General features: G+C 45.9%; 1 protein-coding gene and 2 non-coding genes across 3 annotated transcripts; all 3 read left to right on the forward strand.

The window, feature by feature from the left end:
- The first annotated feature begins 896 nt into the window (after positions 1-896).
- Positions 897-969, forward strand: TRNAK-CUU (transfer RNA lysine (anticodon CUU)). The gene has a single exon. It is a non-coding gene; the product is annotated as a tRNA-Lys (tRNA).
- A 751-nt stretch (positions 970-1,720) lies between these two features.
- TRNAP-AGG (transfer RNA proline (anticodon AGG)) lies at positions 1,721-1,792 on the forward strand. Its single transcript has one exon. It is a non-coding gene; the product is annotated as a tRNA-Pro (tRNA).
- A 10,355-nt stretch (positions 1,793-12,147) lies between these two features.
- On the forward strand, positions 12,148-13,077 carry LOC132348977 (olfactory receptor 1F1). Its single transcript, XM_059897034.1, is given in 3 exon segments — positions 12,148-12,580; positions 12,583-12,634; positions 12,636-13,077. Coding segments are annotated over 3 exon segments (927 nt in total).
- The last annotated feature ends 3,928 nt before the right edge of the window (positions 13,078-17,005 follow it).

Genomic DNA, 17,005 nt, shown 5'->3' on the forward strand with positions numbered 1-17,005 from the left:
GGATGCTGACACTCTCTACTTCTATTGAACATTTTATTGGAGACAGTGGGTCACCACACATGTGGAGCTTCCCTGGTGGCGCAGTGGTTAAGAATCAGCCTGCCAATGCAAGGGACATGGGTGTGAACCCTGGCCCGGGAAGATCCCACATGCCGCGGAGCAACTAAGCCGTGCACCACAACTACTGAGCCTGCGTGCCACAACTACTGAAGCCTGAGTGCCTAGAGCCTGTGCTCTGCAACAAGAGAAGCCACCGCAATAAGAAGCCACGCACCGCAACGAAGAGTAGCCCCCGCTCTCCTCAGCTAGAGAAAGCCCGTGCGCAGTAACGAATACCCAATGCAGCCAAAAAAAAAAAAAAAAAAAAAAAAAACCTGAACATGTAACTACCATATGACCCAGCAATTTGGGTATTTATCTCAGAAAAATGAAGACTATGTTCACACAAAAACCTGTACACGAGTGTTTATAGCTGTTTACTTTAACAGCCAAAAAAACTGGAAATAATCCAGAGGTCCCTCAAGGGGTCAATCGTTAAACTAACTGTGGTACATCTCGCCCTAGGTTTTCACCCTTGGCGCCGCTCCCTCCGTCCCCCTACGCCCAGCTGCTTCTCCCTACATCCGACGTCAGGTGGACCGGGCGGGCACAGGGGCCAGACCGGGTTCCCTAGCTACTGAGTGGTGAGGGAAGTCCTGGACGAGAAACACCCTTGTTGCAGCAGGGAGCGGCGGTGGGGAGTGGAACCTGTGGCGGGGAACCCCCTGTGAGGCCCAGGAAGCTTTGGCCTCTGACCCGCCCCTGCTGCCCACATCTAAGTAATTACCTATTCTAGGTCCCATCACCTTCACGTTACCCCCCATCAACATGTACAACGATAGGGTTGGCTACCGGTTGCCCGGCTAGCTCAGTCGGTAGAGCATGAGACTCTTAATCTCAGGGTCGTGGGTTCGAGCCCCACGTTGGGCGAGTTTTTTTTCTGGTTTGGACCTGTTGTTTGGAGTCCTGAGAAACCCAGCAGGTAGCGACTAGTAACCAGGATACCACACCTGGGGGAGCGGCTTTTCCAAGCAAGGCGTTCCTGTGACCTGCCATCAAAAGGCACTCAATGCAGGGCAGAAATAGAGACACAGATGTAGAGAACAAACGTATGGACACCAAGGGGAGAAAGTGGCCGGGGTGGGATGAATTGGGAGATTGGGATTGACATATATACACTAATATGTATAAAATAGATAACTAATAAGAACCTGTTGTATAAAAAAATAAATAAAATAAAATTTAAATGATAAAAAAAGTAATAATTAAAAAAAAAAAAAAAAAGGCACTCAACGTTGCCCCGCCCCACCCGGAGTTCCTTGCTGGCTTTTACCCCAGCGCGGCCACAAGCGCGCTCCCGGCTGCAAGGAGTGTTTGCTAAGTGACCTAAGGGCCGGGCGGGGACGCACGGATCGCCGGCCCTTCCTGGCCTGTGGGCTCATTGTTGTCTGAGCGCTGGCTCCAACAGATTTGGGCCGGCGGGTAGGGTGCAGGGGCTGCTCCCCTCTTTGTGGGCATGGGGAGCTCTGGGGTCCTTGCCTCGCTCACTGGTCTTTGAGCTCAACACTTCCCGGCGGGTCTGACATTGGAACCTCCTCCCCACACCACTTCACTGGCTTCCCTGTTCCACATCCGGGACTCCAAGAAGTCTTAGAAGAGAGCCAAAGGCTGTGGCTTGTGTGGCTCGTTGGTCTAGGGGTATGATTCTCGCTTAGGGTGCGAGAGGTCCCGGGTTCAAATCCCGGACGAGCCCACTTCTTTTTACACAAAAACAGTTCCTCTGTAGAGATTTGGAAACTACCTGAGGCCCCAGACCTTGGGCATCGAACCCAACACTGCAAGAGAGAATTAGAGAAAGTATTTCAAAGCCTCAATGTGTCTCCAGGTGCTTTTAAAATTTTAGTAGAAGTCTTGGGGGGTCCAGTGGTGCGGACATCCCGGTTCAGGGCGCTGCGCCTGGGGCTTCGATTAGGTTAAGGCCGGTAGGGGAGAAAATCCGTGAGAGGCAACAGTCTCCCAGAGTCACATAGCTTTCAGGGTTCAAGTCCAGCAATTACTCCAGTGAGACTCAAACATCCCTGCTAAGTGTCCAGTAACGTATCCGCTGTGACTACCCAGCTGGGAGGATGGATGAGGTACTTAGAGACGGCGCCCCAAGCCTTCCTCCCCTTTCTTTATTCCCTTTTCTTCCTCCTCCTCTTCTTTCCATTTGCTGGTTACCCCTCACCTGGGCGCTCCCAGGTCTGCCCTGGTCCCGCTGCCCCAGATCGGGAAAGGGTTCCCGGAGCCCGAGCATGGTAGTCCTGGGGTCCACGCCATCAGGACAGGTATCCTGTGCCCCGCTCTGGACGTCAGGCTGTGATAGTCCCCTTTTTTGGCGGCTGGGGGTCCCGGTGGGGTTTGACTTTGACCCTTAAGGAGTTCCAATCCCAGAGAGCTGCTTTCCGTAAAGGGCGAAGGTTCCCCGCTTTCGGGGCAACCGTGGGCCGGGGTCACCCCTCAGGCCAAATCTCCTCTTTCTTCCAGAGTCTACCTCAGAATTCCAAGGCTGACTCTTGAATTAGATTTCCCGGGCGTGGGGCGGAACTGGACTTCCCCGGTAGCGCAGTGGTTAAGAATCCGCTTGCTAATTCAGTGCACACGGTTTCCATCCATGGTCCGGGAAGATCCCCCATGCCGGGGAGCAACTAAGTTGTGTGCCACAACTACTGAAGCCCGCGCGCCTAGAGCCCGTGCTCCGCAACAAGAGAAGCCACCGCAATGAGAAGCCCGAGCACCACAAAGCAGAGTAGCCCCTGCCCGAGGCAACTAGAGTAAGCCCGCGCGCAGCAACGAAGACCCAACGCAACCAAAAATGAATAAAATAAAAACATTTTTTTAAACTTTAATTTATTGGTTAAAAAATTATTAACAGCTTGAAGGAAGTTACAAAGAAAAACACTCCAGCAGAGAGTCGAGGTTTCCAGTAACACGAATGGGCGGGGTTTGGGGGACCAATCCTCCCGCTAAAACAACTGAAAATGTTGGATATTAAAAACAAACCTCAAAGCAGTGAAGAGCTTGTTTTTGGGAAAGTAAAGAAATTCCGGGCCCAGTTTAAACGGATGTGGAAAACCAGAGGGATGCTGGAGCCCCAAAGCTGCGGTCGAACCAAGGACACTTGTCAATCCCGGCAAACGCGACCGCTTCTAGACCAAGGCAGAGCCTAGGACCTGTGCCTGGATTCCTCCTTGAGTCTGTCACCCCCAAAGATGAGTATGTACAGAAACACACCCGTCCCGTCCCAACGGGCGGCCAACTGCTTCTGGAAAGCGTGTTGCCTGGGGTCTGCTCCTCCTCCCGCCTTCTGCTAGAATGCAGTCGATTTAAGAGGAGAGCCTGTGCCGAGACCTCGCGCACCCAGAAGACGAAGCACACCCCCGGAGCAAGGGGGCCGCGTCTACAGCGTCCTAGTTCCTCTCAGTGAAGGCCGCGTTCCTCCAAATTGGTCCCTGTGCAGTCTCGGGGGTGGCGGCTCCAGCCGCCCTCCCGCCGCTTCATCCGGGCCTGTGGCCAGACTGCCAGGACCAGCCGGACAAAGGAGATTAGAAGACTGAATCAAAGTGTGTTCTCTGATTCTGTCCTGGATTTTTTTTTTGGACTGTGCGTTAGATAATCTTGTTGCTCCAATGATAAAAGATACATTTGGGGTGGGGAGGTGGCGAGAGGAGTCTCTGAGGTACCGGGAGCTCTCCTGGGAGGAGGGGGGCGGGAAATCTTGAGCGGCTCTGGATTCTCCTGAATTTTTACATTTGGATAAATTACAAGCCTTAGTGAATAAAGAAGGGTGGGTTGCGAGGAAAATTGCAGGGGTGTGTCCAGCTACCCCGGACTTCGGCTTTGTATAGCTCCATGGGGAGGGGTTTGTTCTGGCTCTGGGCCTGGAAAAGCGAGGCCCGGTGTAGAACATTCCACGCGCCCCCAGTCTCCTGTACGTAGGCCAAGCCCTGAGTGACAGCGCCCAGCGCAGGAGGCTGCGGAGGAGGCTCTGACTTCCGCCTGCGGGTGAGCCTCGGAGGGTGTGGAGGGGTCTCCTCCCCTTGCACACGGTGTTGGTCCCGCATCATCTTCCTCCAGCCCTGCGCGCTCCCGGGTCTTCTGTCCAGCCGGGGCCCGGGAGGACCGAACATTTATCACACACACTGCAGTCGGTGGTCCGGCCCAACACACCACTGATCCAGCCAGGGTCCCTCACTGCTCGCTGAATCTGTCATCCGGAGGAGAATCCAGGGCGTTCCGGAGCTTGGAACTCCTTCTGGAGGAACCCGACCAGCCAGACTCGGCGGTGCCCGCGCTGGAGGAGCCACAAGAAGGCAGGAGAGCGCGGCGAGCGGCGAGTGCGCGGTCTGCACAGGAGCTCCGCCGGGAGCGGCAGTTTCTGTTTTGTTCACGACTGCATTCCTGGAGATTTGGATAGAGGTTGGGACGTTGCAGGGATTCAGCCAAGTTTTGAGTAGATACTCAAGCCAATTCCTGGAGCATTTTCTAGCCAGTGCTGACGAGTTATTCCTTCTTCCCATATTCTCAGGAAAATTTGCGGCAACTACCCCAGTGGCCTAATGGATAAGGCACTAGCTTCCTAAGCCAGGGGTTGTGGGTTCGTAGTCCCACCTAGGGTAGTGTGAGGGGGCACTCTATCTCTAGATGGAGGGGCGAGCTTTGGGTTACACAGAGGAAAATATGAGTCTTTATGAAATTCGAAGATACGCCACTGACCTTAAGGGAATGCGAGTTAAACTTACAGATGTTTACTTCGAAAAGAGGGGAAGGAGAAAGACCGTATACCCATACATCTTAATGGAAAAAATGTGTGGTTTCACTCTGTGTTTTGGAAAGCAGTCTGGTACACACACCTCTTTGATCCTCTAATTCCACTTCTGTGAATCTGTAACAGACAAAACTACCGATGTAGGAAGTTTTATTGCAGCAGTTTGGTAAACAATAAATAAAAGGCAAAGGGGAATGGCCATCCGTAGGAGAGAGATGGAATACATTTTGCTTCATTAATAGTGTTCAACCTCAGAAAAGAACGTTCAGTCTATCCCGGTTCACTTGGAAGATCCCGCTATGAAAGCCGTATATGAGCCAATTCTTATAAAACAAACGGTAACTCCCAAACCGCAGCTGTCCCTGCATGACTGCCCAAGAAAGAATCTGGTGTGGAAGAGCCGAGGAGGGAAGGGGAGAAAAAAAAAGAGACTAGAAAAATGCACAAATATTCAGGTCAAAAGGTAAACAGAATATGTGGAGAGCAGACGTTGCACCTTTGATATGTGAATGTAAGAATTGAATGGGCGCTTACGGAAGAGTTGGAAGTAACGTGGGCCAAAGATAACGTTGACTTTATCTAGGTTAGGACTGTGGGTGATTTTCTGCCTGGATTTCTGTTATAAAGTATAGCTACTTTTGTGACTTTTTATAGTTCCTCCGGGGTGAGAAAGGGCCCTGTGTCCTCGGAAACATCACGCTTCTTTTCTTTTCTTTTCTTTCCTTCCTTCCTTCTTTCCTTCCTTCCTTCCTTCCTTCTTTCCTTCCTTCCTTCCTTAATATCTAAAGAGGGCAGGGCAAGTATCCGTAGAAGGGAGAGAGAATCGCCCCTAAAAAGACACCTACTGCAGTTCATATTTGTCTGCTCCGTTAAACTGCAGGCGTCGAGCCTGGTGAGGAAGGAAACAAAAATGAAAAGCAGCAACTTCATCTGATCTGGAATCTGGCCCCCTTTCTTCCTCTTTCTTAAAAATCCAATTTGTTAACTGCTGTACCCTTAGTGCCTGGTATACCTTAGGCGCTCAATAAACACTTGAGTGAATGGATGACTCTATTAGGCGAGTGGTCTCTGGTATGTTGGGGCGCCCTTGGGGCCCAGAGCTTACGGGAAGACGCACGCTCCCAGCTGGAAGGAGCAGCCCGGCCCGGTGGGTTTCGTCGGCCCAGGACCGCGGAGTCCCGGCTCCACCCGCTGACCAGGAGGCCTGGGTAAATCCCACTGGGCTGCCGGGAGCTTCTCCTCCCACAGGAGCTGTCAATGGTGCTCCCGCTTCATCCTCAGGGCCATGCCAAGTAGTATGTACATACTCCTCTCTGAAAATATGCATCGCCCTGGTGTATCCGGGTAGCTCAGTTGGTAGAGCATGAGACCCTTAATCTAAGGGGCTGTGGGATCGAGCTCCACGTTGGGCGTGTGCCTTTTTTCCTTCGCACCGTAGACGGCAGGGAAGGGTGACAAAGCCAGGATTCCCCTTGAATACATGCCCAGTAGGTGTCTTTGAATGAAAGGTTTTAAGTTTAGCAAGACTTAGAAAGATGATATTTATAATACTCTATCAATAAAAAGAAGGACAACCAAGAAAACAACAATAACAGAAAAAAGAATACAAAAGGACAACCAGATAGAATGTGCCTCCTGAGGGGATCCTAGAGGCAGCAAATGTCACATTTGTAATTTAAAAATTTCTAGTAGCCCCATTAAATTTTTAAAATGAAATTAATTTTAATAATATATTTTATTTTAACCAGTTTATTATGATTTCCCATGTAATAATCTACAAATTATCAATGAGGTGTATTATAGTCTCAACCTTAGTACTTTTGAAATCTTGATTCAGATGGTTCTCTTTGGTGGGGGGCTGTCTGTGCACTGCAGGGTGTTTAACAGCATCCTTGGCCTCTATCCGCTAGATGTCAGTAGCCTCCCCATAGTTGTGACAACCAAAAATGTCTCCATACACCGTCCAAAGTCCTCTGGGAGGCAAATTTGTTTCTGGTTGTGAACCATTTGTCTAGAGAATTGAGGGCATAAATATTGGTGCAAACAGTTCACGTGTGGGATCCGACAGGAGGGCTGGCTTGGCACAGGGCCAGGCATCAGGGCCAACTGGGAACTCATCCTGAGATGGCCAACCCAGAAGGCAGCCTGGTGGGGTCAGGAAATAGCCTATGTATAGAGGACTGCACAAATAAGTTAATATATTAAGGCTAATGCGAGCCAGATTTCTCACTGGTGGAGCTGGAAAGAGAGAGGGCTTCAATAAATCCTATGGTGTTGCGTGGAATTGGAGGTATTAGTGATGTTATCTGATAACTTTGTAAATGCTCTGTTGCTGGTAAAGATGGTTGGTGGTAGTGACTTTATAAAAGCATTTCTTATATTGGTATATTTTCCTGCCTGCAATTAGTATTTCCTAGTTGTATAATTTTTCTATATTTCTTAACTGACATTATTCTGTAAAGAAGAGATTTTTCTCCATGAACACATGATGAACTTCAGAAAATTTTAAAAAGACAGAGTAAATGCTAAATTCATTCCCTTAATTGTTAATTTTCACCTTCAGTTATGGCAAATTACCTTAAAAATTCTCTCTTTTAAAGATAGTATTAATATTGATTCACAGATTGTAATACATTTAATATTTTATAATCACTTACAATTATTATTATTTTTTTGATTTGTTTTGTTTTGTTTTTGTTTTTGGCCATGCCACGCAGCTTGTGGGATCTTATTTCCCCAACCAGGGACTGAACCTGCGCCCTTGGAAGTGAAAGCACGGAGTCCTAATCACTGGACCACCAGGGAATTCCCTATTATTCTCTTTGATGCTCAAATTATTCCAAATTTAGCCAGTGGGAGACCCCTTTCAAGCTAGCATCTTTGTTCCTTTTTAAAAATCTCTGTTTATTCACAAATATTTAATTTGAAAAATTTCAAATCTGAAGAAAAGTTGAAAGAATAGTACTTTAAACACCATATATGGATATGGTGATACATTTGAAAGTCATTTGCAGTTTATATATGTTCACATTGGACTTTGAGCATTTCCTTATTTTCTGGCACACACGTAATGTCCTAGACTCACCTTGGTTTTTTTCTGCCCAGATCCGGAATCAGCCCTTTCTCTAAGGAACCCAATTTCCTTTTAGTAGGGAATGGCATTTAGAAACAAAGATCTGGGTACTAGGTGTGCTCAATGATACTGGGTTGTCATTAATTACAGTTTTTGTTTTTGTTTAGTTCACCTTAACTTTTAAAATAGCTTACTAATTTATTCTTGTGTCTTAAGTGTGCCTTCTCCAATCCTTTGCTCAACTCAGGTCAGTTGATGGAGTGACTCTGGTGGATCATGGTAACTCGATTTTTTAAAAATTAATTAATTAATTAATTTATTTTTGGCTGCATCGAGTCTTCGTCGCTGTGTGCAGACTTTCTCTAGTTGAGGTGAGCGGGGGCTACTCTTCGTTGCGGTGCGCAGGCTTCTCATTGCAGTGGCTTCTCTTGTTGTGGAGCATGGGCTGTAGGCTCGCGGGCTTCAGTAGTTGTGGCTCGCTGGCTCTAGAGCACAGGCTCAGTAGTTGTGGCGCATGAGCTTAGTCTATCCGCCGCATGTGGGATCTTCTCGGACCAGGGCTTGAACCCGTGTCCCCTGCATTGGCAGGCAGATTCTTAACCACTACGCCACCAGGGAAGTCCGATAACTCGATTTTTTTTTTTTTTTTTTGTTCCAGGTCATTCCTTCCCATTTCCATTTTTTTTTGGATCTGTTTGGGAAACTCCTCCCCTCCTCCATTTAGTCCTGGTGATAAATGTCCATCACTGAATTCCCACATGGAATGGACTGGGGTTATGACCCAGGATGACCAGAATACCCCACTTTCCCATCAGGTTTGTTGGTTCCAATTTGGGTATATGATCCAAAAAGGGATGATCACAGTCTTGCCTTACAACAGTGCCAATAAGCAGTGGTAGAGAGAAGTTCTATGTGCCCTGTGATTGCTAGTCTGGGAGGATGTGAGTTCAGAGATACTGGTGGCTGCCTTCTTGCCACATGGAGAGTCAGTCTGTAGAATGAAGTCGAACAGAAGCAAACAGAGTAGAGAGACAGAGAAATACTGGTCCTGGTGTCATTACTTGGGTCCCTGAATCTAGCCCTGACTGAAACACACAGGCTTTGCATGAAGAACTTTGGACTTTGTAATTACATCAACCAGTAGATTCTATTTCTCCTTAAGCTGATATGAGTTGGTTTTCTATCACTTGCAAACAATGGCTTTACTAATCCAGTCACTATTCTCCCCTTCCTCCCCAGATCTTTGATAATTAATTTTGTGTGTGGGGCGGTTGGCCTATTTTTGGAGATGGAATGGAGAGAACTTGATCTCATAACACATGTCTGATGGAGACATGAAGGCTCATTACAGCCCTGAGATTCTTATTTTGAGTTACTGGGAGCAGGTTAAAGATATTAATTAAGATGCTATAGTCAGCATGGGGAATATATTGTTTATAAATAACCCAAAGTGGAAGCTAGAGGAACACTCTGGTTTCCAGAGGATATTTTTTTTAGGAATTCAATTGCCACTTCTGACCCAGATGTATGGTTTTTATGAGTAACTCTTTAATATTATCAACTCAGGAAAGTAAACTTTGCAATGCATAAGATCAAGACCTTTATGGGCACCTTAAAGCCAGATCTTGCCTTCAGAACAACTAGAGTGATACCTATTGGACTCAGGAATTCTCAGTTCCTCATTGGCACCCATGTTCTACCAGTTTATAACTGAACTCAGCAATGGTTCCTATTTCTACCTCATTTACCCCCAAATTAAAATATAGAATAAAAGACTTGTCAACTAGTCCTTTATAAAAATGACTATTGACATATGAAGATAAACATGTGACACTATTTCCAAATTATATTTATGCAGAATACAGATGATTGAGCAGAGAGCAAAGGATATAAATATCACTTAATACCTTTCTAAAGAAAATATTTATTCATTTAGGCTGTGTCGGGTCTTAGTTGCAGCACACAGGATCTTCCTTGCAGCATGCGGGATGTTTTAGTTATGGCATGCGAACTTTTAGTTGTGACATGCATGCAGGATCTAGTTCCCCAACCAGGGATGGAACCCGGGCCCCCTGCACTGGGAGCACAGAATCTTACCCACTGGACCACGAGGAAAGTCCCTCACATTTAACCTCCACCTAGTGGACATGGTCCTAGCCCAGTGCATTGATGAGGATAGGGGTCATGAGGTGTTTAACATAAATTACATATTTAATTTGCACAACTCTACATGGTGATTATTTCTCCTCTCTACAGATGGTGAAGTTTTGTAATTCTGTGAAGATTGGTAGCTTTCTCAAGGTCATACCACTGATAATGTGGGTCTGGAATTCAGCACAGATCTGTGTGAATCCAAAATTTAACCCCTATCCAGTTTCATGTGTATTTCCCAACAAGATTGGGTGGGGGATAAAATATAGAATTGTGAGTTCTCTCTAGCAGAAAGGTTGTGGCTAATGATTATCCCCAAGATTGCATCATTTCCAATGTTGCCAAGTCCTGAAGCAGCAATTACATAACTCTGAAGACAGATCTTTATTATCAATGCTGGATCCAAAAAAAGCCCACAGAGGAGAAGGGACAATTACTCTCTGCTTTCTCTAATGAGGCTCTCAGGGAATATAGCCTTAGTGCCCATCGAGGCTCCTGTAAAGAGCTGGCCCTACGGTACCCCAAACATCCTTCCAGCACCGAGGGCTGAGTCTGTGCACCCCAGCCCCTTGTTCATGCAGACTTAGCCTGAAAAACTCAAAGACAAATCCCTCTCCCTCAGACAAATAATCTCTGGCCAGGTCTAGAAAAGTGAAGCAAACCTGGGAATTCTGGGGACCGTGAAGACTGCCATTCTTCTTGGGTAAGAGCCGAAGCAGCGAGACTCATCAATAAACGCTTGTTAAGGGGTAAATCCTTAAGGGGGCACTCCCCACTACATCTTCCTTTTTTTTTTTTTAAACTTTTTATTTTATATATTTTTTTTTTAATTATTTATTTATTTATTTATTTATTTTTGGCTGTGTTGGGTCTTCGTTTCTGTGTGAGGGCTTTCTCTAGTTGTGGCAAGCGGGGGCCACTCTTCATCGCGGTGCGCGGGCCTCTCACTATCGCGGCCTCTCTCATTGCGGAGCACAGGCTCCAGACGCGCAGGCTCAGTAATGGTGGCTCACGGGCCTAGTTGCTCCGCGGCATGTGGGATCTTCCCAGACCAGGGCTCGAACCCGTGTCCCCTGCACTGGCAGGCAGATTCTCAACCACTGCGCCACCAGGGAAGCCCTAAACTTTTTATTTTATATTGGAGTATTGTACGGTCCGAAAGGATACATGCACCCCAGTGTTCATTGTAGCACTGTTTACAATAGCCAAGACATGGAAGCAACTACATCTTCTGTTTAAGTGGCGCTATAGAAACAGTTCTGAGATCATCAGCAGTTCCTTGAGATTGCCCAGGCATGACCAGTGTGTGTTATCTGTTTATGAGGCCCTGAAGTGTGGGGAAGACAAATTGGCAGGTTTCTGCCCATACTTCTGGGTCACTTCCATTTTAATTTACAAGTTAGTCTTAAGGAGCTCAGTGGACATAGCCAAGAAGGGCTGGCTCAGAGGTCTGTAAAGTGCTCTGAAAATGTGAGCGCAGGAATCAGCAGCAGCAATTCTATCATTACCACCCTGGGAGCAGTTTTTGTTTGATCACTGACATCATCCTCAGAGCAGACATGTTAGGAATGTGTAACAGCTACAGGTTAGAGATAAGGGAAATAAAAAATATTCTCAAAGGCAACACCACTAATGATATCAATGGCATCAGTACCCTGTATTAGGGTATATGCTTAGTACGTCAGTCTCTATGGTAACCATTTATACATGTGTTCTCCGGTACTCATTATAAATATTAAAGTCTCTATTAATATTCCTTTATCTATAGTGTTTTTGATACTTACTTTAAAAAATATATGGTTATGGTAGAAAGTTTAGACATATAAAGGATTTATGGACAAAACCACTGTCACATTCTTTCAGTGTCCTTCTGGAGGTACTGCACATGCATAAGGAAACTGCCCTCATTTTGGTAATAAAGGGGGCACAAAACACAGGAAGCAAAATGCTAATGCCTCACCTCTGTCACATGGCCTTTCTCCTTGCCATCTTCTTAACTGCCCCATCTTGACCATCATTTTCCAGGCTTTTGAATTTTTCCTGCTTTGTCTGCCTCTGGACCCAGGTTCCCAGCCCCATGGGAGAGACAAACCAGTCAAGTAACTCTGAGTTCCTCCTCCTGGGGCTCTCCAGGCAGCCCCAGCGGCAGAAGCTCCTCTTCGTGCTCTTCCTGAGCAGGTACCTGGCCACGGTCCTGGGAAACCTGCTCATCCTCCTGGCCATCAGCCCGGATTCCCACCTGCATATCCCCATGTCCTTCTTCCTCTGCAGCCTGTCCTTCGTGGATGTCTGCTTCTCCTCCACCACTGTCCCCAAGATGATGGCCAACCACATATTCAGGAGTCAGACCATCTCCTTCTCTGAGTGTCTCATGCAGATGTATTTTGTTTTCATGTTTGTGGACATGGACAATTTCTTCCTGGCTGTGATGGCCTATGACAGCTTTGTTGCTGTATGCCACCCCTTACACTACTCAGCAAACATGACCCACCAGCTCTGTGCCCTGCTGGTCACTGGGTCATTGCCAACCTGGATATGCTGTTGCATACCCTGCTGATGGCTCAACTCATTCTGTGCAGACAATGCCTTCCCCCCCTTCTCCTGTGATGTGACCCCCCTCCTGAAACTCTTCTGCTCTGACACACACCTCAATGAGGTGATGATTCTGACTGAGGGTGCCCTGATCATAAGCACCCCATTTGTTTGCATCGTGGTATCATATATCCATATCACCTGTGCTGTCCTGAGAGTCCCGTCCACAAAGGGAAGATGGAAAGCCTTCTCCATCTGTGGCTCCCACCTGGCTGTTGTTTCCTTCTTCTATGGCACCATCATTGCTGTGTATTTTAACCCTTTATCCTCCCACTCGTCTGAGAAGGACACCACAGCTACTGTGATGTACACGGTGGTGACCCCCATGCTGAACCCTTTCATCTACAGCGTGAGGAACAGGGACTTGAAAAGGACTCTTGGAAAAGTGGTTGGCAGAAAAACGTTTTCTGTCTGAGGAGAGAATCAAAACTGAGTCTCATCCAATGCAAATTTATTTTTTATCAGTTGAGTATCAGCTGAGCTGTTTTGTCAAAGACAGTCTGGAAATAAACATATTTATATTGTGCTAGAAGACAATCATTATTTATTTGTGGACCTAATTCACCTGTAACCTCGTTGCATCTACCAAGTAACAAGACACCTTTTTAATGACTAACTTTGGAATTATTTTACACCCACGTCCAGTTTTTCCTTTTTAAGTGGTATGTTCAGAAGGATACATGCTCCACATATTTTTGAATATTAGAATCACCTGCAAGCTATGATCCACTGATGTCCAGGTCCCAACCCTGACCAAATAGATCAGAATCTCTGGAGGTGGGGCCCCAACACTGAGATTTTTAAAATCTCATGATTCTACTGTGCAGTCAGGATGGAGAATCACTGGTCTCTTTCATCTTATGTGTTTTCTGTCATGGTCAGTCATAAAGACTGGGTCACAAAAACGCTCACAAGGTTAGTTTTGAGACTCAGATAAAAGAACAACCGAGTAAAATATGAGGACTAAAGTGGATAGTAATATTTCAGGTGAGACTCAGAGGCCCAGGTGGACTTGTGGCTCAGAGCATCAAGAGGTGAAGCAGCGCAGAATGGGGGAAAACCCTCTGTGAGCATCCTGATTGGCTGTCCGATCTTAGGGGGCGGGGTCAGTCGGGCAAGTTTTGATACCAAGGATACAAATCAACATTTGCTATTCCTTCTGTGGGGACCAATTCTCCCTGCTTTCTTCTCTGGCTAGCAACCCCCTCCCATACATTCAAGAGCCAAGTCAAGTGCCACCTCTTCCTCCATGAGGCCTCCTGATTCTCTCTTCTGGTTCTCGAACTCTATTTTTTCTTTGGTTTATTCTTCCCCTCCACAAGGGTTTTCCACATATTATAAGATCCTCCATACCCATATTCACATGCTATCCACCTTGTACCCCAGTGTCTGGCACTGCTCTTAGACCAAAGGCAATACTCAAATCTAGCTGAAAGGAAAAAATGGATGAATGAATATTGCCTTAACTTCTAATTTGGACATTCTTGCTTGAGAAGAGGTTTTTCAAACTTTCTCATTAAAAAAAAAATCACTTTTGTTATTTGACAGGTAATACTTAATTATGGAACATAAAAATCATAAAGGAGAAAATTAAAACAACCTGTAAATTTGCTGCTCCAAGATAACCACGGTAATACACATAGTTTTAGAAAGGTTGGCTGCAATTTTTCCAAATAACTTTGTGTTCCGATTTTCCACATCCTTCTTCCCATGTCAATAAAGGTCTTAGAAATGTGATTTTAATGGCTGCATAATATTTTATCCATTCATGGGTGCAATATAATTTACCCATTCCTTGACTCTGGATGATTTCAAGTGTTTCTGTACTATAAATAATGCTGCTGCACACTTCCTGGTGTATAAATCTTTGTATTCCTTACTGTCATAGGTAGCCTACATGACCTATTTCCCCAGCTTGGAGTAAAAATTAAGGTCATCATTCCTTTATTTCTTCATTGTTTCCATCCCACCCCACCTGTTAATACTAGCAGGGGGTCCAGTATCACTCTGTTGGTGTCAAAGCATCCCAGAAGCTCATTCAAGGAGTCAGCCCGTCTCGCTTTCCGCTGCCAGGTGTAGAGAGAGAACCAGAAGTTGGACCCGCCCACTGGCATGATTGTGTGAGTTGCTAGCACCCAGTGTAGCTCCTGAACCTTGGTCTTGTTTGATCTCTTGAGGCCTGTTTTGCTGCAGAATTGATGCTCGTGGCTCACATCCTTTTCGGGCCCACCTATGGTCTCAGGTCGCAGCTATCGGAGCTCAAGTTTACTTTATCCTCCATTAAATTCTGACTCTGTGCCATGGTGGCTACACGCACTGGGACTTCTAGCTCCACTGTCTCAAACCAGCTCTGCCCATGAACACCCAGCTCAGATTTACCCTCCTACCTTTGAGATTCCTGCTGCATCCTTGAGGTCTTTTTTATATGGAGTGGACTTCAGGTTTCTTCTGTATCATAGCTATATCTGTGAAATAGAATTCAAATAAGTATATATGAAGATTATAATATTTGAATACTTAATGTTTTTTTGATTGATCTGTAAGGTAATGAACATTTCAGCTATGTTCTTTCTGTATATTAATAGCTTTTACTTTTAAAAAAATTTTATTTATTTTATTTATTTATTTTTGGCTGTGTTGGGTCTTTGTTGCTGTGCACAGGCTTTCTCTAGTTGCGGCGAGCGGGGGCTACTCTTCGCTGCAGTGCGTGGGCTTCTCATTGCGGTGGCTTCTTTTCTTGCGGAGCACGGGCTCTAGGCATGCGGGCTTCAGTAGTTGTGGCACGCGGGCTCAGTAGTTGTGGCTTGCAGGCTCTAGAGCACAGGTTCAGTAGTTGTGGCACGCGGGCTCAGTAGTTGTGGCTTGCAGGCTCTAGAGCACAGACTCAGTAGTTGTGGCGCACGGGCTTAGTTGCTCCACAGCATGTAGGATCTTCCCGAACCTGGTTCCCTGCATTGGCAGGGGGATTCTTAACCACTGAGCCACCAGAGAAGCCTAGTTTTACCTTTCGATTTGATTTTGGGTTATGGAGGGAATAGAGGTTCATGAATGCTACACGTTCATTATGGATTGTATCTTTTAGTAACTGAAAGATCTTCATCCTCTTTAATCCTTTTTTCATCTTAAAGCATACTTTAATTAATATTAATATCACATCTCTACTTCCTTTCAGCTTGTGTTGACTCATTCTCTCAGACTCTCTAAAATAGTTGACTTGGGACTTCCCTGGTGGCGCAGTGGTTAAGAATCCACCTGCTAATTCAGGGGACAAGGGTTTGAGGCCTGGTCCGGGAAGATCCCACTTGCTGGAGAGCAACTAAGCCCATGCGCCACAACTACTGAGCCCACGCTCTAGAGCCTGCAAGCCACAACTACTGAAGCCTGTGCACCTAGAGCCCGTGCTCCACAACGAGAAAAGCCACCACAATGAGAAGCCCGCGCACCCCAAAGAAGAGTAGCCCCCGCTTGCCACAAGTAGAGAAAGCCCACGCGCAGCAACGAAGACCCAATGCAGCCAAAAATAAATAAATAAAATTTAAAAATAAAATAAAATAGTTGACCTGATGAAGGGTTCTTTCCCTATTGTCAGTATCTTTCTTTTAAAGCTTATAGTACATGAGATAAAAAGAGAGTGTAATTCTATACCTAGAAAGAATAGTCAACAATGAATGCTTCCATCTCCCATTCACTGTTAAAAACAAATGAAACTTTATGAGTAGTGAATTAATACATGCTTTGTAAGACACAGTTCTCCATGTGTCTCTTGCTTTTCTGCATATTCTGTGAGCATAGACATTCACTTTTTTGTTCTAGGCCATTTTCCCAAGGATGTCTATATAATGAACAGCATTGGAAGATAGAATGGTGTGTCTTTCCAGTGCAAAGGGCAGATTTTTCACTGTCCGGTATAATAAATATAATGTATCCTTCTGGGGCAAAGTTCAGGCAGGCTTATTCTCAATGACAAAAGATTTGATTTCCTAAGCTTAGGCTCCTATAACACATCCCTTGTGTATGCAGGTGCTGCTTGGCCTTATTCACATCATCCTGTGAGAATCAGGGCTTAGGGAACTGGTGTAAATGCTGGTACTCTGGCTCCTGCTACTGCTGTGAGTAATACAAGCATGCCCTGTTTTATTGTGCTTCACAGTTATTACACTTTTTTACAGATTGAAAGTTAGTGGCAACCCTGTGTCAAACAAGTCCCTTGGTGCCATCTCCCCAACAGCATTTACTCACTTTGTGTCCTATTTTGGTAATTCTCGCAGTATTTCAAACTTTTTCATTATTATTATATGTTTTAAGTGACCTGTGATCAGTAATCTTTAATGTTACTATTGCAA

The sequence above is a fragment of the Balaenoptera ricei genome, chromosome 15 (assembly GCF_028023285.1).
Source record: "Balaenoptera ricei isolate mBalRic1 chromosome 15, mBalRic1.hap2, whole genome shotgun sequence".
NCBI classification, from domain to species: Eukaryota; Metazoa; Chordata; class Mammalia; order Artiodactyla; family Balaenopteridae; genus Balaenoptera; species Balaenoptera ricei.